General features: G+C 41.1%; 1 protein-coding gene across 2 annotated transcripts in view; it reads left to right on the top strand.

Moving 5' to 3' along the window:
• The window catches only part of G3BP2 (G3BP stress granule assembly factor 2), a 30,015-nt gene extending 10,940 nt beyond the window's left edge, over nucleotides 1-19,075 (top strand). The window contains exons 3-12 of one of the 2 annotated variants that reach the window (XM_056353352.1): nucleotides 2,189-2,270; nucleotides 3,331-3,504; nucleotides 4,405-4,495; nucleotides 5,411-5,513; nucleotides 7,029-7,209; nucleotides 8,183-8,281; nucleotides 12,699-12,801; nucleotides 14,897-15,025; nucleotides 15,213-15,331; nucleotides 16,099-19,075. In XM_056353352.1, coding sequence (XP_056209327.1) covers nucleotides 2,189-2,270; nucleotides 3,331-3,504; nucleotides 4,405-4,495; nucleotides 5,411-5,513; nucleotides 7,029-7,209; nucleotides 8,183-8,281; nucleotides 12,699-12,801; nucleotides 14,897-15,025; nucleotides 15,213-15,331; nucleotides 16,099-16,371 — 1,354 coding nt within the window. In that variant the 3' untranslated portion in view covers nucleotides 16,372-19,075. The remainder of the gene's footprint in view (nucleotides 1-2,188; nucleotides 2,271-3,330; nucleotides 3,505-4,404; nucleotides 4,496-5,410; nucleotides 5,514-7,028; nucleotides 7,210-8,182; nucleotides 8,282-12,698; nucleotides 12,802-14,896; nucleotides 15,026-15,212; nucleotides 15,332-16,098) is intronic. The other variant, XM_056353362.1, reaches the window with a different exon arrangement.

Here is a 19,075-nt window from a genome sequence, read left to right as displayed (position 1 = left end):
TTCTCTTCCCTCTTTCTCTTGCTGTTAGACTGAACAACAGTTTGCTCACTGCCACAGAAGGATTTTGGTTTTCATGGCTTCCTGCTGCTTGATGTGCTCCTTCTACTAAAAGCTTGAGAAGAGCACCAAGTATCCTGTGGCTAGTCATCCAAAGCTTATCCAGGGGTTACGGATAAGCAGAGATCAGTTTGCCCTCTAAATGGGTGTTGCTTGGTGTAGTTTGCATGCCTGTTGCACTTTAGGTGAATTTATATGGCTTTACTTGCCCCTTAACTGAAAATCTCTAATTCCATGTAACTGGGGACTTAACTTATACTGGTTTCCTGATCTGCAGTTCCCCCGTGTTAGGTTTTCTGCCTACCAAAGAGTTTGAGCAGTTCCTTAAAAGCAAGTTACAACTCTTGGTCCCCCTGTGAAAGCACTTAGTAAGATATGCTGACTGTCAGAGGGCTTACTTTAGAATGTAGAGAGTGAAAATAAGTTTTCCTATCTGCTTGTGCACTGCTGCAGCTGAACCTCTGTTTATCCTTGCTGTTAGGAGGTGCTGGACCATGCTCAAAAACTTGGTTATGCAGTTGGTACCAAAGAAAACAATCTAGTATTTCCCAGACTTTCTCTGGATGTAGTCATGGGAGTTACAATCTTGGATTGGTGTTTTCAGGAAAACAGACCTGGAAAGATTTTCTAGGTTTAGTAGGATAAACCAAGAAATGGCAAATGCGGAAGTTCTAGTACTTAATTCTGTATCTGAACACTGACTCTCTGCATTGGCTTCTTTGAGAGAAATGCTCTGTATCCTTGCTAATCTGTGAGACAGTGAGTTTCCAGAAGTACTTAATGAAAATTTTATTTCATATATACAGTACAAGGGTGGTTTATAATAGTATCTTGTATAACTAGGGCAAGTCTTAGCATTCAGACCTCATGGGAATCACTCCCAAGGCAAAGCATGCTTCTAAATAGAAAAAAAGGTGTGATATGATGATTTTGTCTGATCTATTAATGTAAATGTACAGAAAATACTAAGCATTTGTCACATGCTTTATAAGCTGGGAGTAAAAATCCAAAACAAAACTTAAGACTATTCTAGGCTCAAAATTTGGAAGTGGAATAAAAGCATGAAAAGAACTCTGAAATGTAAGAAAAATATTGAAAGCATATGTATGCATATTACATATAAAAAATATGAGATTTTAAAATCCAATCCAGAAGCTGGGTCAAGAAAGGATCTTGGGGTTTGTTTTCTTGGAGTGGTCCAGAGATCTATGCTATTTGAGACGAAAACCACAACTACTACGTGTTGAGTAGTATAAATAGGGAATATTAGTTTTTAGTCAAAAGTCACACAGTGGAGGCTGCGCTCTAAGTGGTGATTTAGTTATTGTACACAATAACGTGATTAATGCAAATGAAATACTGTTCACTGCCTAAATGTAAGAAGCACAGAGAGAATGTTGCCTTTGGACTACACCTAGTACTGGATTTATCCCTTGGTGTGGCAGCTGTAAGATGCAGTTTTGTTTGGCCTTCTTTTGTTCGCTGTTTTTTTTTTCACTTGATTTCAGACAACATTTCTTCTGGGGGTTTTGTGTTCAGCTGTGGTGCCTAGGAGGAATAAGGTCTTTTCTAATACTTCAGAGGTTTGTAATGAGTCTTTGCCTGTTGCTTCTGAGAAGCCAAGTGTGAAATAACAGCTATGGATAGCAGAGATACAGGATAGATGGGGAGGTGGGTTGGCTGGTTGGACAAGTTGTCAGTACAGCCTAAATCTAAGGCAGAATCCCTCACTGTTGCCCAAAGCTTTGAAGAGAATGGGGGTTTGGAGGAGAGGCAGGTGGGTTGTTCCTCCCTAGGCTAACACCTTGGCTGGGTAGCGCAGCTTTAATGCAGGCAGATGGTTTTGACGATGGGGAACCTTCAAGCCAAAATGGCCACCTTGCTTAAAGGAAGCAAGTGAAAGGCTGAGGTTGTTTTAGGAGCTTGCTACGTATCTTGAGCAAATGGGAATACTGAACATTAAGCTTGTTTGTTCCTGTATTCTTGGAGCCTTGAAGCTGAAAATATAGCTTGAATTGCTGTTTGTGCTGAAATTCCCAATGCATTGAGCTCTGCAACTTTTGGCTAAAATACTTGCTGAATTTGGTCCTATTTTGTCACTACTATGACCTTTATGTCTCTTTACTTGCAGGTTTTATGGCAGGAATTCTTCTTATGTCCATGGAGGGCTGGATGCCAGTGGGAAACCACAAGAAGCAGTGTATGGTCAAGCTGTGCGTATCAGAAACAGTCCTGTAGTCCTCATTAACATTTTCAAAACTTACTAGTATACATCAGTATTTTCTTTACCAATTATTTTACCCATTACTTTGACTTTCTAATCTGGTAAATAACATGTGACACTGCCTCCTGTTTGGAGGCAGATAGGAATTTGTTGGCCTGAATTTTTTTGTTTGATTGTTGCTGGTTTTACTGTGGGATGTGTTTGATTCATCAGCTTTGCATCTGGACTGCAGAAAATATATTTAGGCTGGGAGACAGAAGCAAGAGGACCTCTTAGACTGCTGCTGTTGATGTATCTTATTTCAGTTAGAAGTGGTTTCTTGGGAAGGGTGCTTTGATCTTTGTGAGTTACATGGAGTTCTTGGTGTTACCAAGTTCTTCTGTGAATGGAGTTTTCTTAAAGTGGAAGATAATTCACTCTTCACGACTTAAGTCCAGGAAACACAAGTTTTCACTTTAGTTGTAGCGCTTTATTAGAATAGTGTTTGTCACCTAGGGGCATCAGTTCATGTGGTAGCCCCATCTTTGAGCAATGTGGCTTTTAGCCCAGGGCAGGGTTGGTTTCTTCTCCTTTCACTGGCAGAACCTGACTTGGCAGCCCAACAATCATGGCAGTGCAGATGTTACCCCCTCCTGTGACATTTGGATACTTTGTGAATGCATAGAGGGTTGCATTTTTCCTGTGGGAGGTGGTGTTTTGGCTTCTTTTAAAACACAAGGTAAATCCTGGCCCTCTTGCAGGCCCTTTGAAAAATGAAAGCCTTAAATTAGGTCGTATGTTATAATACAGCTGGAAAAATTGGATAGCAAGTTGTGTGCTATTTGACCACTCTGAGCAGGACATGAGTTGCAGTGGAAAACTTCAGAATAAAAGTTAGATGTGCTCAGATAGACTGTTCCTGGCGAAAGACACTTCTTGGTTCCTGTATTTCATTTACCTTTTGAGCTTCAGTGGGGTGATTTTTTGTGTTGGCTTAGATTTCGGTATTCATAAGGTGTAAAGCTCTGTACAAAACTCAGTGTAGCTAAAATGCAACTCTTTATTTCTAGGAGATACACAAGAAAGTGATGTCATTACAGTTCAGCGAATGCCACACCAAGATTCGTCATGTGGATGCTCACGCTACTCTGAGTGATGGAGTGGTTGTGCAAGTAATGGGAGAACTGTCAAACAACGGGCAGCCGATGAGGAAGTTCATGCAGACTTTTGTGCTTGCTCCAGAAGTAAGTATATGTAAGATTGTGTTTAACTTGAAAATAATGATAGTGGAAATCTCACTGGTTGCTACAGTTTGTCATATTGGGGCAAAAAACATGATTTGGCTTTTACAGCTTGGCCTGAAGGCTATCATTAAATACATAAGGAAGTGTGGAGAAACAAGTGTATCGGACCCATCCTGAGCTGTTTTATTTTCTTAGACTCGAAGTATTGGAGCAGTAATACAAAGCAAATTGGAACTAGCATTTGGGAGCTGACGTTGGCCAAATAAATTAAAAAAACCATGTTCAGCTCTGCAGATCGAGTCTCTGGCGTAGTTCTGTACTTTGTTCCGGTCTGCTGGCAAATGTGAGTATGGGTTGATGCTGCTCAAGTTATTGCTCAAATTTAGCTCTTAGCAAAGGCAGAACTCTGTAAGGGTAAAAGGTGTTTTGTGTTCTTTCTGCTTCTTTCCCCCCAATACATCATAAACTATTGTGTAGTTGGTGATTAATGTGTTAGAGTCTTATTGAATTTGTTCATTGTTTCCCTGTGCAATGCTATAATTATACAGTCACCTTGTTAAAGTTCATTCTGGTTTTTTTTTATTGCAAGGTTTTTGTAATAGTGTAAAATTCCAATTCCTTGATGAAACTGAGGGACTTGATGTTTATTTAGAACCTATGATTGCTGTGACTGAGAAAAATTGTTTTTTTTCTACTTGAAACTTCCCTTTTTCAGTTGGGTAGAAGTTACCAATCAGTTGTTTGCTTAGAGAAGAGGTGGTGCTTGGAAAATGGCTTTAGTGAAATAGTCCTGTTCCAAAATGTTGGTGTGTAGCCCAAAGCCCGTATCTCTCATCTATCCTTGATGTTGACTGCTAGTATACCATATATGCAAAAAAAATGCACGTTGCTGTTTTACAGGGTTCTGTTCCAAACAAGTTCTATGTCCATAATGATATCTTCAGATATGAAGATGAAGTATTTGGGGATTCAGAAGGAGAACTTGATGAAGGTGAGGAAAACTATACATGTAGAGTTTGTTTTGTTCTTGTTCTTCTAGCATGTATGCAGAGCTTTCAGAAATATCCAGAGATGGAAAGACGTGAACTGTATTGCATTCTCATGGATCATAGCGGTTTAGGAGGTGGCTGAGGTGGGGAGTGTAGGTTATGTTGCTGGAACTATCTGCTGGACCAAAACTTTCTGTAAAATGAAGGTCATATGCTAGTACCTTATTCCTTGAAGGGCTAAACTGGCTCAGGGTGGGTGAGGCTTGGCAGAGAATGGAAATAAGGAGCAATGGTACTTTTGCTGCCACTGGTTTAATCGGGTAAACTTAATTTCTCTGATCAGTCAAATTTTTGGGTGAAGTGATTTGAAGATAAACAATCTTGCATTCAGTAATTCATTTCTGTTCAGGGGCTGAACTTGACCTGGGTGGGTTTTTTTGCCCCCCTCTGTTCACTGAGGCAAAGCAAATTAGAGTGCAGCCAGAATGAATGTACATGTGTTCACTGGATAGTTTCTGGAACGTTTTCATCTCTGTTCTGTGGAACAGAGCATCTTAGGCAATCATCCCTGTATTTGAGGTTAATCTTTTTAGTTTGAGGTACTGAGATTTATGAGGTAATAGTACAGGCTTTCTCTTTTACTGCCACCCAGTGAAAAACGTGCTGCTTTAAGAGACCCTCAAACCCTCCTCCCAGAACTTCCTAGCACCAATATGTCTCTAGTTTCTCCTTTTTGTGAAAATAGTAAGAAACAGAGCCTCCTGAATGAGCAGAAGGGTCTTCTGTCTTTTGCAGCTAATTTTGCCTTTTTTTGTTGATGAAGCTTTATTTTGATTACTACTAGTTTAATATGCTTTTAAGTGTGGCTTGTGTACATCTCACAGAGATGTATAAGAAGGTTTTTCTTTTTGTGTCAGAGTCTGAGGAAGAGGTGGAAGAGGAGCAGGAGGAAAGACAACCATCACCTGAACCTGTGCAAGAGAATGCAAGCAGTACTTACTATGAAAACCATCCTGTAACGTAAGAAGTCCGTTTTATTGTATGAAGCTGCTTTTTTTAATATAAATGACAGCATTGCTTTGGCGCTTGATTCTGGATATGATCTAACAGGCAGTTTAGGAAACTACACTGAAGTTGATGCAGATCTGTGTTATGTTAACATTGTATTATTTTGAAAGGTTGGCTCTTGGATGAGAGAAGATGTAGCGCATGTTCTTACCTTTGTTAGTTATTTTCATTTCTGGTTACAAATGTGAGCTGAAGACTTAGCAAGCGTGTTTATGTACACAGTTAATGGAGTCTTTGTTACATAAACTTGTAACAGTAAGTTGATACAATGTAATTTATGTGAACAGATGGGTTAACAAGCGGGTGATTAATCCTAGTTACTCCTCAAATTTGGGTAGCACTGGAAACTCAAAGAAAGGTCCACTTTTTGAGACGTTGCTCTACAGCTGTATTGGAAGAATAAATCTCTGTCCTGAGTATCTTAAAATTTACAAAAAAAAAAAAAGGTAGAAAAATGTTTCTTTGTTTTTATTAGAAAAATACATTTTATTAAAAAACAAACAAAACTACCCTAAAAAACCCAATCCACAAGCACAAAGAAACGAACTGCCAAAACCCTGTGTTTTTATTTAAACACAGGAATGCTTTTTAAAGGGCCAGAACTGACTTCCTGGTTTCCTTGTTAAAAAAACCCCAACAAACAACACTTACAACATCACTAGATGATGTCTGTGAAGTGTACCAGTGATAAATGGTAAATACTGGTCATCTAAGGCTTTTCATGATAAAACATAGGGAAGAGGAAGGGAGCCTGCTGGAATTCTGACAGTGACTTACTTTAATGCAGGAGGTTTTGGGTGCCTAAAAGCTTTGTCAGGTCTTGGTTTTGGGTTACTGTGCCAAGAAGTTGTAAAGGCGACATGCATCAGGTAGTCACCTGGGCATATGCTAGCCTGTGGCAGGAGCTGCATAGATAGAAGTAACCAGAATTCGGTAAGCTTTGAGGATGGCTTCAGAGAGAAGTGAAAAACTTCATATCCCCTTACATTTTGAACACACAGAATAGAGAAGGAGTTGTGTGTGATTTTCAGTAAACAAGACTCATGAAGCTTTTGGTAAGGAACTTATACAACATTTTCTAAATAAGCTGTGGGTTTCATTCCAAAATTGGCTTCATTTATGTGTATAGCTTAGTCTTCCACTGGTCTCTCACTGTGCTTCTGTTCTTTTAGGAGTGGCAGTTCTTGAGTTTAGCATATATTCCTTAAAGGGTTTATATGTCTGTGATTTTCACATTCTCTGCAGAAAACTGTAAAACATGTCTTCACTTCAGCAGGAGTAAAACGTGGCTTTGTACACAACTACAGGGGTACAGCTTAACTTCTAACAGTATTGTATGTACCATATGGTAGCAACTGGAAATAGAATGATCTTTCAAATACCAGCTGTTACCATAGCATAGCTTATAAAAAGTCATAAAATACAAAGCTATTGGTAAGCTGCATAAAATGCATTTGATTATCTTAGCAATGGGATAGAGGAGGCGCTAGAAGAATCGTCTCATGAACCTGAGCCGGAATTGGAATCTGAAACGAAAACGGAGGAGCTGAAAGCTGAAGTAGAAGAAAAGACCCTTGAGGAGCTAGAAGAGAAGTCTCCATCTCCACCTCCTGTAGAACCTGTTTCGCTACCACAAGAACCACCAAAGGTTAGTTAAAAGTGATTATCTGTGCTTTTAGGTGCAGATGGTAAACCAGATTTGGTTTTGAACTTAGCCTTTTGGAGTGGCCAGACTGGTACCTCTTTTCAGTGTTGGTACTGTATGTAAACAGCTAGACTTGAACCTTGAACTTGTAAAAATGCAAAGTCTCACTAAAAAAGGAAAGAATGTTATTTTTAAGTGCTGCTCAAGTCACCTATCGTAAATTGAATGCTCAGCTTGTAATGTGCGTGTGTGTGGGTTTATGCATGTGTAAACCTTTTTACATGTGGAGTTAACATACCTTAAGAGAACACCTCAAGCTACCACCACCAAATATCTCATACAGTGGGAACCACTGCTCTTCCTTGAAAAGAACCACATAATGCATTGACACTTGCAAAATTGCTGGCAGTATAGGTTTAAAATCCATATGGGGGCATTGGCTGTCTCCCTTAGAGGCAGGATGCCTAATCTTAAAACCCACCGAGCACACTGTGTGTCATCTGGTATGGTTACACTTAGGTAGTTTGAAAGAGGTGGGAGGAACCAGTGGAAGCTGGAGAGACGTCTAGCTCCAGCGTGTCTCCCATATATGTTTTTTCCAATCCCTTTTCTCTTTTCCATTTTTACTTCTAACTTCTGGCACCCACTTCCTTTCTTTGTGTGGAAGACACTTCACACTACAGGGTTTTCAGTCCTAGGTTTGGTTACATCGTGGAAAGCAGTGATCTGGGGATGCTGAGGGAACTGGGCTCACTCAAGTAGCAATAGTGGACACTGTGCACAGTTGCTTCACGCTGTTGAAGTCCACAGATGGCTAGAACTGCAAATCCCTCTGTATCTTCGTTGTAATGCTTGCACAACCGTGATTTAATAGTCAGATGTGAACCGAAAGTGTATTTTCAGCAGACGAGTTTCCCTGTAGGAATGTCAGTGGTTTGCCATGATTAGTAGCCTAGGTTTGTTGCATTTCCTGCAGGCTTTCTCTTGGGCTTCAGTGACCAGTAAAAACCTGCCTCCTAGTGGTACTGTTTCTTCCTCTGGAATTCCACCCCATGTTAAAGCACCAGTCTCACAGGTAACCCATCTGTGAACACCTTGGATTGTCTCATTACTTCTGCAAACTGCTTCCGTTTTTTAAAATTAACAGATCACTTTGTTTGACTTAAATTGCACAAATTAATTGTGTCTTAAATGTTAATGCACTCACCTTCTTGTCACAAGCGAAGGCACGTACTACACGTAACAGGTGTAACTGGGTGATGGTGACGTTAAAATCTGTTCATATGGAAACAGGAAATCGCTACTGAAATTTTTTTGACCTGTCTTAATGGGATATGGTTTGGTTTACAAGGGAAAACAACAAAAACCCAGCTCCCCTCAAAATGGTATTTTTGTATGGTGTGTTGGAAAGGGATATTTCATTGGCGGGAGCGCCCCAGCAGTAAAAAGGAATGGCACCGTTTCTGAGAACATGCAAAACTGCTTTGTAAGGCTAACATCTACACAGAAACATGCTGGATTTCATTATCCATTTTACATTAACTTGTCACAGAACCCTGTACCAACTTATGACTGTGTGAGGAATGGAAGGATTCACATTTCCTTGACAGGACAATGCTATCTTTCCATTCCTAGGTTGACTGGGTGAGGAGGGGAAAGAGGAAGGGAAGTTTGACCGGGTGGTTGCTCATGTCCTGCACATGCCAAGCTGGTGTAAGACAGTCTGAGACTCTCAATTCAGCTTCCTCCATCTGTATAAAAATCCTCAAAATAGAAAATGCGTGCTTTAATTTTTCTACTGCCGCTGTGTACCAAAGCCCTGTATGTTGTGGTAGCTCATGTCCAGCCTTTTTTAAAAGACTGCAATTTTCAGTAGGCCAGCTGGGTTATTGCAGCTGTTGTTTTTGCACTTGTTTCCTCTCTGTTTTTTACTGACAGTGAGGAACCTGTCTAGGATTGCCTTTCAGCCAAATGCATGTTAAAAAAGAAAACAAAAAAGAAAAAAAACCCCAACCAACAGAAAAACAACACCTTGTATGGTGTTGCTTCTGATCTGACACGGCTGTCATGGAGATAAGATACTGGCTATGTAATGAGTTGGGAAGCCTGTCTGTCTTCATCAGCTTCACCAGGGCTTTGAGCATTTGGGTGGTATTTGAGCTGTAAAAACTGTTGGTTTTTTCTAGTACAGAATAGATTTTCCTTGTGCAAAACCAAAATTGGTTCTGATTTATTTGTCCTAGAGAGGGTGGATTTTTGTAATATGCCTGCAAAAGTAATTTAAAATTATCTGTAAAAGGGAGCAGAATATAGATGTCCCCTTAAACTCCTGCGTTGCCTCTGCAGTTTGTCATGCTTTCTGCCTTCTAGATTACTTTTGCTGTGACTTGGTGTTTAAGTAATTCTCTGTGGAAGTTTCTGAACAATACTGAAATGGCAAGAATTTCAACTCTCAGCCCTTCTGGGGGCAGAATTAGTCAGTTCTTAGCTCCTTTTCTTGCACACTTTTCAGGCATGGTATACAGAAAGCTGGTAGAAAAAGCACCAGAACAATTTGTACAAGGGGTTACGGGATCAGCAGCAGCTTTTTCCTGTTCTCTTAAATCCATTTGCTGTGCATGTAAATGGGGACAGTAGATTGCACTATTGAGTGGGTGGCTCCTTTGGGATGCTGCTGTTCTAGCCAGCTTCAGTGCTGTTACAAAGTAGCTGTTAACTGTCCTTCTCATTCATTTCTCTGCATCACTCCAGTTTTCCCCCCATCTTTTATGAAGTTAAAAATATAGCCTCTGTAGTATTAACTCTGAACCCCTCAAAGGCCTGCACATGTACTGACAGTTCAGTTCCTGTTTATTTCCAGCTGTGGACTTAAAACAGGTCAGCGTTTCTTGCTCTTTTTCTTGTGGACGGTTAGAAATGGTCCTACACTGATAAACTGGGCCTTCTCTTTATAGTGTTTTCAGGTATTCTGACCTTCTGTTTGCATTAACACATCCACTGTCTTAGGGGTGCTGGAGGTGGGCAGGGTGCTCGCTGACTCTTGTCTTCTGGCTTGGAAGTGGTGAGTTCAGGGAAAGATTTGTTTATAGACACTGCATTCTCTCATTGCCTTAAATCTGTTTGGACTGTGGGTAGATTCTTCTGTAATCTATAGTGCCTTTATGGAGGTGATTGACAGGTGGCTTTAGTAACTTGTGCAGTTCACATTTACCTCAGAGAGTAGCTATCTGAGGTACACATCTAACCTAGCTACTGGAATTCTGGTGAGATGATGTAGGTTTTTTCTTTTTGTTTCATGTCAAGTGTGGTTTCTTGTTTGCTTGGCTAGTTGGTTCTTTGCATGTGCACATTTTGATTGTGGCAGGCATCTCACCCTAGAGAAACTTTTAAGCCTTGTAAGATTTAAAAAATAGAATTGCACCAGCCTTTGGAGCCACCTGTTCTCTTGCTTGTTCTGTCTCCCTCTGTTTCAGGGGGGTACTGAGTTCCAAAGTTGGTGAGTAAAGGCTGACTTGCAGCTGGTTTTGCTGTCATTGCTAGTAGCGTTGCTGTAGGAGAAAGAGGTCCCTTTCCCTCCTCATGTGAACTTGTGAAGAGATGAGATGATGCCACCTTTTCCTTAATTGTTCTCAGAGCTCCGTTAGGCTGAGGTTTTTGGCACCCTTGGCTCCTGGGCCGAGGGCTCCTTTAGCCACTGTCTATGGAAATCCTTATTCTGTGCCTTTCATCCACTTGGTGCAGTCTCTGTGAAATGAGAGTTGCAGTTAGCTGCTGCTGGGGCTGTAAATGGCAGCCCTTAACAGGCATCTTGTGTTGCTGCTAATAATTACAGAATTTTGGGGGAGCACGGTTTTGCACAAGCGCTTTCCTCTTCAGGCAGTGCCAGAAACTGAGGCAGTCTTCCTCTGTAAAAAGGGGTGGTAGTGATTAGAAAGCAACTAATGAGATTAGCTTTCTGTTGATTGGGTAGACAGAGTATTTGTGTGATAGAGAAGTTCAGTGAAATGCAAAGCAAGCGGGTAGAAGTTAACTGTTGTTCGGGATTTAACAGGAGATCAGTGACCTAGGAGGTCTTTGCTGTGGTTGACAGAAGGACTGTATTTAAGCCTGATAGCTGTAAGTAGCTAAGAAACGTGGGTCTGAATGTATTGAGTTTGGCTTTTGAGGTATACTTTATAATGCAGTAAAGACGTGTGACTAAAAGACGGCAGGGGAGCTCCAGTGACCCATAAGGAGGTATAATGAGAAGAGATTCTACAGTAAGGCTGATTTTTCTACCTTATTCTTGGAATTGAAAAAATGATCCTAGAAATGCTGGAAGAACAAGGTAATGCCTAGCTTGGTAGAGCACAAGTGAATAGGAGGGTTGAAACATTTATTTGTTGCATCATACCTGCATGTTTCATGTAAAATACAGGGGGTTTTACCCCTGTGAGGTACTGTCTGGCTGGAACCGTCAGTTGTCTTGTCCTTAAAGAAAAGTAAAGGAGATGTTTAACATAAACTACTGCTCTGCAGCAGTCTGGGTCTACAGCCGTTGTCCTTGTGTTTATCTTCCTTGGAGGCTAGTGTTCTTTACAGTCCTAAGGATAATTTTGGTTTTCTAAGATAAGAGCCCAGCACAGCAGCAGCTGCTGGACTTTTGTACAGAAAATGGTATTTTAAATGTTGGAAATTGCTTTGGTAACCAACAGGCTGCACAGAAATATTTTTCATTGTTACATGTCTCTCCCCGCCCCCCCCCCCCCCCAAGTATCTTTATAAATGTATTTTTTGCTTGCAAAAAAGGGAATAGCTGTTCTAGTTCCTGAGAATATGAAGGGTGTGCTGGTCTCGACATCAGGAAAGTTAAAGAATATCCTCAGCAGGTAGTTGGTAGAAATTGCCATTTCAGGTGGCTTTGTTGTATCAGAAATACTTACTGCAGCACTTTTGAGGGGTTTTGTTTTGTTCTCCTTTGTCTTTTTGGTAGTTTCCTTATAGTTGGTCTGCACTCAAGGAAAAGAATCCCTCAGGGACTCAGACAGAATGTGAGATTTGCCCATCTTTTCATGTTCATCTTGGACCACCTCCTATTCATTGAAGTTTGAGCTTGGCATAAGGAAGCTTTTCTTTCGTCTATGTGGGATTTTTAGTCAGGTTGAAGGATTCTTGAATAATGGAGTGCTGGGATCTCAATGCCTGGTCAAACATGGAAAATTCACCTTAGCCATGTTTTAGGGAGATGCTCTTGAGAGATGCTTGCTTTGCACCTTTTAGCACAGATAACTGAACACTGCAGTCCTGGATTGGTACAGAGGAATTTATAGAGGTGAAAAAAACCACGTATTCCCAAACACATTGACATGGATATATATCTTCTGGAATTAATTTTGTGCATGCCACTTACCTGTCTTGTGTTGTGGGGTTTTGTTTGTCTTGGTGAGTTGTAGGGTTTTGAGGTTTTTTAGCTGGGCTGGTGTTTAATAACGCATGTTCTCCTCCTGTTTTAGCCAAGAGTTGAAACTAAACCTGAAGCTCAGTCTCAACCTCCTCGTGTACGTGAGCAGCGTCCCAGGGAAAGACCGGGTTTTCCACCCAGAGGACCTCGACCAGGTAATGCAGATCAGCTTGTGTGTCTGCTTGGGACTAGTTAAGGAGAAGTTACTCTCCTTGACAGGTCTTGTCTGTAGCTGTATTGTATTTGCCTGATAATGAACTCTCTTATTCCTACTGCTGTCAACTAGAAATAGGGGGATATGATTTGGAGTCCAAGCTGGTGATGAGCTGTTGCAAAGATCGGGCGTTATTTCTGATCTTATATTTTGTTGAAGTGTTTTTTAATAGTCAGGCCACTCGCATATATGCTTGAGTACTTTTTATGTGGCTTGATGCCTTTCTGAAAAGCTGGTATGGAAATCTGATGCTTTTTTCCGTGTCCTCTAATTTTGCTGAACCTTGGAAGCAAGAGCTCTTGAATGCCTGGTATTGCTCTTTGTTTTGGAAGAAAACCTTCCCGCTGTGTCACCCTCAGTCAGTTAATAATTTTGTATGTATTTTTCCATCTTGTGTAATTGTCTACAATACCATTCTCAGTTTGGCTGCCTTGTGTTTTGTCTTAGTTTGTGAGCAGCCAGCTCTGTGCATTTTCTTACCAATACAGAATATCCAAATACATAGGATGGGTCTATCTAGGAAACATGCTCGTTACTGACAGCTGTCAGAAGTGGTGTTGAGAGGTGAAAGCCTGAGTTGCATTCATCACTCCAGCCTGGTTGCTTGGCAAATCTCTGTGCAGCGCTGGGCAAAAGCTATCTAGTCAAAGGCCCAGAACTACAGGTTGCTGAATAGTTCCTCATCTTCCCTAAGTGTGAAAGTAAGTCACGAGTCCTAAGGGGAGGGGTGGTACTTGTGATTATCGTGTAGAGCTGGCAGAGCACTGCCTGCCAAAGTGTTAAGTCTCAGTGACTGTAAGTGTCTTCACCAACTCTAGCTAAAATTGGTTCTAAAGAAGGTTTTCAGTAAGTGCATACCAAACTGTGGTACAGATTGGGCTTAAAAGCGCTTTTGGCTTTGATCAGTGCAAGTATATCTTTGCTCAGGGACAGCACTGAAACTTGAAAGGGTTTGAGGCACAGAGACGGAATCACGACATCTGTTAAAGGTTAACATTTCTTGTTATTTTTTTAACATGTCATCTGGAGCAGGGAGAAAAAGCCAGAACTTGTGGCTAAATCAAGTTGCAGACCTGCAATTCTACTACTCTTTGAGTGTATACAAATCATACAGAAAACATGTAACAGAGTCAGAGTCTTTTCATTTTGATCCCAAAACTGCTGGGGCTGGGGGTGGAAGAGTCAGGGGAGAAAAAGCTGAAATCTCAGTTGACCAAATGGTAGAGGTTTCAGCTCTATGGTCTTCATTTTCAAAGGAAGTCAGCAAGCTGTTTTACCTGCTTAAGGAAACCTTTCAAATGAGCTAGCAAGCTTGCTGCAAGTGGGCTTGTAGGGGAAGCTGTTGAAAGGAAGGGGTACATACCTACGCTGTAATACTTTGGGTATAAAAAGGGTAACAGCGTGCTTCTGTCACACTGCAAGCCAGGTAATGATTTAGTAGGGAGATATACTCAGAAAGATTTTACCTTGCATGCTGCTAAGCCTACTAATACTTCAGTTGAGCTGGAGAGAGCATGAGGAGCTCTCACTTGTGTTTGGGACAAAATGGTGGAAGATGAAAGCCAGAAGAGGTGACTGGCAAACTTTGTTGATAATATGAGTGCCAAAGTAAAGATACTGTTATTATGCTAAGGAGTTGATAGAGAGGTGACTTAAATCCATATCTTTAAAAAAAATGCATTTAAATAGGTACCAGGTTGCTCTTCAGTGTATGATTTAAGATACAACAAGAACCTCTTAAACAAATTTGCCCAGTATGCCAGCTGTTTTAGTTAGCGTGGATTTTATTTAGCCTAACCACGGAAACCAGACCAAAAAACCCCAAATACTTTGTTGTTTTACTACAAAATTGTCAGGACTATGTAAAGAGGAAGTTAGTGTCCTTCCTGTTGTCACCCATGGTAAACATATGCTCAAGAGCTGAAGGTACAGCACTGGTTGAGCAAACGTGCCTGGTGCTGTCTGTATGTGTTCGTCTGAATCTGCACACATCTTCTAACTCAGTGGCTCTACCTTCTTCTTTCTATTGATGATAGGGAGAGGGGACATTGAACAGAATGAGTCGGATAATCGTCGAATAATTCGCTATCCAGACAGCCACCAGCTCTTTGTTGGAAACTTGCCACATGATATTGATGAGAGTGAACTGAAAGAGTTCTTCATGAGTAAGTAGCAATTTCAGCTGCAGAGACTAAGAAGAAAAAGCATGTTGAAAAGTCACATAGTGTTCACTTAGTCACACAGGGGAACTTCATGATCTAATGCCACAGGTGTTGTCTCGGACAAGCAGAGGAGTGATGAAGCTGGTACTGTGGTTGTTGGTAATGGGGCTTCTCCCTTGTGTTTTCCCAGGCTTCGGAAATGTGGTAGAACTTCGCATAAATACTAAAGGAGTTGGAGGAAAACTGCCTAATTTTGGTTTTGTGGTATTTGACGATTCTGAGCCGGTCCAGCGAATTCTGGTTGCAAAAGTAAGTGTTGGCATTGAGTAGCCTTCAAAGGATGGACTGAATTCCCTGAACCCCAAGTATTGTGGGTCATCCCAGTTTGCATTGCTGCTGTTTCTGGCATTCAGACAACAGTTGTAAGAAAAACATAGTTTTGGCATACTCGTTCTGTCAGGAGTGTTCTGTAGCTTACAGAAGTGGTGCCAGCATTCCTCAAACCACATCTTACCAAATTCAGGTTTTGTACCTCTGCACATAGACACCACACAGAGGTCAACACTTACTTTTAGAGATTGTTTAAGCTGAAAGTTGAATACGTAACCTTTTGAAGAGCATCGCACGGATCTCTGAATTCTGTATCCTGGGGCTGACAAAAAGGAGCAGGGTTATTTGCAGTTGTGACTTGAGGAACTGGAGAGGAGAAAGCAGCAGTTTTCATGTCTAGTATGTGGGAGTGAGACCTAGTAGAGCAATTTTTCAGGAGCTTTAGCCCTGAAGTGGAAAAGCTAAAGCCGGCAGTGGAGAGGCTAAAAACAACACTGCCCTTATTTGAGAAAGACGTTTAATTCCTTGCATGCCAAATGAATTTTAAAATGCTGTTCCATTTACCATAAAACTCTAGGGCGGGGGTTGTGTGCTGCTGGGAGCTGTTAACAGTTAATTTTTTGTCTTTCGCATGGAAGTGAAGGTAGGCTGAGGTATGCAGCAAATGCAGTGTTTTCATATGGGTTGTATAAATGGACTTTGTGAAATTGTGACTAATGTGTGCCTTGAACGCTTTTCCCTATAAGCCTATTATGTTCCGGGGTGAGGTGCGCTTGAACGTAGAAGAGAAAAAAACAAGAGCCGCTCGTGAAAGAGAGACCAGAGGTGGAGGCGATGATCGTAGGGATATTCGTCGCAATGATAGAGGCCCTGGGGGTCCCCGTGGAATAGTGGGTGGTGGCATGATGCGAGACCGTGATGGAAGAGGACCCCCTCCAAGAGGTGGCATGGCACAGAAACTTGGCTCTGGACGAGGAACCGGGCAAATGGAAGGCCGTTTCACTGGACAGCGTCGCTGAAATCACCACTGTGGGCAGACAGTCTTGGCAGTGGTACATAATCCATCGTGTTTGCATTCTTGTTAATTTTTTTTGGCTTTGGAATGTGACACAGCCCTTCTGATCATTTCTTTGATGTGAAAGCATCCTTTTGGTTTCCAGTTTAAATTGAGGTGGACGTTCTTTCCCCAGTTTCACAACAGGAGTCACACTGTTAATTTATAAATGTAGACTTGGAGAATTGAGGACTGAAAAAAAAAAAAAAAAAAAAAAAAAGAAAAGGAAAAAAAAAGACCGGTTAACTATCTGCAACAAAAGTGAACTAAAGGACATGCCCAATAGAATTCAGGTCCTTTCAGTCAAAAACCCTCTGCTGCACATTTTGTGTAAGTGTTACTGTTTCTGCCTATTACTGTTGGAAACACAGATAGTGCAATTTGTGCAATTGGAGAAGCTTGCCTTTTTTTTTTTTTTTCCTTCTTAGAACACTCGGCTCCAAACAAACTCGTGTTTACGCACTCATCAAAATGCACTAATGGGTACTCTGAACTCATTTATATTGACATCTGCAGGAGGCATCGGAGGAAAAAACCTTCATCCTCTTATTCAGACAGAATAGCTTGTGAAACGATGCGGGCATCTGATCTGCTTGCTGTGACCAACATATGTACACACACAAACCTTAATAAGACTACAAGTTTATTCCAGAAGGAATCCATTTAGCTGTAAACTAAACAGAACCTAGAGTTTCAAAGTCGTGGCCCTGAGTACGCAACAAGTTTGATAGCTCACGTCAGATTTTTCTATCTGCCCCTCTTCAGTACAGGGATGGCTGCTCAACACACTCCTCCTTCCCCTTTCCCCTTCGATAAGCATTGTACAGTGAATTTGTCTTGACTGTATTTGAGTTCTCTGGTAATGTAATAAGCATGATGGTGCCTTCTATGAATACATCATTCCAGTCTTGCTGGTGATTTTGTACAGTATAGTGTATGAATTTCTGTGCTGCAAAGCCAATTGGCTGCAACGCATTTAAAGGAAGTAATTGAAAAATTGTATTAAAAAAATTGCAGTATCTTTCAATCAGTAAACGTTGCTAAAATTATCATTCACCTTGCTCTTCAATTAACAAGTTTGCCTGTTTTTTTGCAGAGGGGGGGAAGGGAGGAAGAAGGCATCCAAGTAGTCTCCAGGTTGTCTCTTCTTTTTAATCAAAGTTAAAGAAAATGGAGTTGAAATCTCTCTTGGACATGAGTTTCAGAAGTCAGTCAAGAATGGTGAATGCTTTTGGCCAGCTTATAATTAGTAGAACTGAGCATCCTTTGTGAGGGTGAGCTTATCAAACGAGGATACTGCAATTTTCAGAACAAAACAGCAGCTCTTAAGTATTTGCATTTTCCAGTTGCACTTTTTAAAAAACTCTTACTCATTTTGCACATAACTCTCAGCTGAAGTTGACACTTACGTGGCTCTGGACTGAAGGATAGAAAGGAGACATCCTCTTCTTCATTTGACTGGTGCGTTTTTCCAGTGGAGAGGTCTGTTTCTGGATGACGTTCTGGAGCGCTTTTCCGTAAGCTGCAGCTGCAGCAGACAGTACAGTTCGGCTCGATGCCAGGGCGTGCAGCAAGCGCCTGGCTCTGAGGCGGCAGGAGTAAAAGAGGGGGGTGTGTTTGTGTGTGCGTCTGTGCGAAAGTGTCACCACTTAAAGCTGCTTCTAAGCACGGAAGACCTCAAATAGAGTAATTGCAATTTCAAGCAAAAGCAGATAGGGCATCATAGCAATCTGTCTCTGGATTATGCAATCATTTGCTGTTTTTTAGTAAGTTGGAGGATTTTGCACATACTTTTCTGATACGTTAGGCAAAGTGAAGCGGCATCTTTCCATTTTCTCCCAGACTCGAGGTCTTCTGTGTTCAATGGTAAGTCTTGCACTATTTTCATACTCTTTTTTTTTTTTTTTTTTTTTTTTCCGGGGCACATTTCTACCAGTTTTCATTTTCATATTTCAGTTTTTTGTTGAAGGTCTTGCATTTTCATCTGTTACCTGGAAAACTGTAGTACTTGAACTGCTCGCCACACAACACCACTACTTATGTTTTAAGCCTTCAGACAAATTGCTGTCATCAGTTTGCCACCAGTGTGGTTTGCGTGGCTTTTTTTTTTTGTAATTTTTTTTTCCTTTTGTAGTGCTGCAGTGTTTTGCTGCCACCTAATTAATTTGTATGGCAAATGGCACTGGGAATAATTTCAACACCACAAAGCGGAGTATTAAAAAGAGCTACTGAGCCATTCTGCTTTCTGGCTTGCTTCTTGTTTAAGTGACATGAACAACCATTGGAACGTCATCCAGAGAAGTTTACATGGTGATAGCTCACCTGCTGTACTGTGGACTCTTATGTGTTCTTGACCCTCTCGATAGTAAATGTACCTCTTAGAGCAAAGGAAGGGATTCACTGACCATTACTGTTAGTTGCTGATTTGTGGATGGTGGGAGTATTTTGTCATTACGGTTCTATTTCAACAAACTTGGCTGACCATCTTGGCTTTAGTAGGTATACAAGACAGTGGATTACCATCTTTATTGCTGTAACGTGTCAAGCATTATATGCTAGTAGATTCTAGTTTAATTGTTGCAGGTGGAAAGTATTTTTACTTTTAAGTTTCCATTCTGAATGTGTTTTGACTAAACATACCAATAAACTACTGATGTCTGCAGCATTTA

The sequence above is a fragment of the Falco biarmicus genome, chromosome 1 (assembly GCF_023638135.1).
Source record: "Falco biarmicus isolate bFalBia1 chromosome 1, bFalBia1.pri, whole genome shotgun sequence".
Taxonomy (NCBI): Eukaryota; Metazoa; Chordata; class Aves; order Falconiformes; family Falconidae; genus Falco; species Falco biarmicus.
The sequence above is the reverse complement of the archived record's forward strand: the minus strand, read 5'-3'. Positions and strand labels throughout refer to the sequence as shown.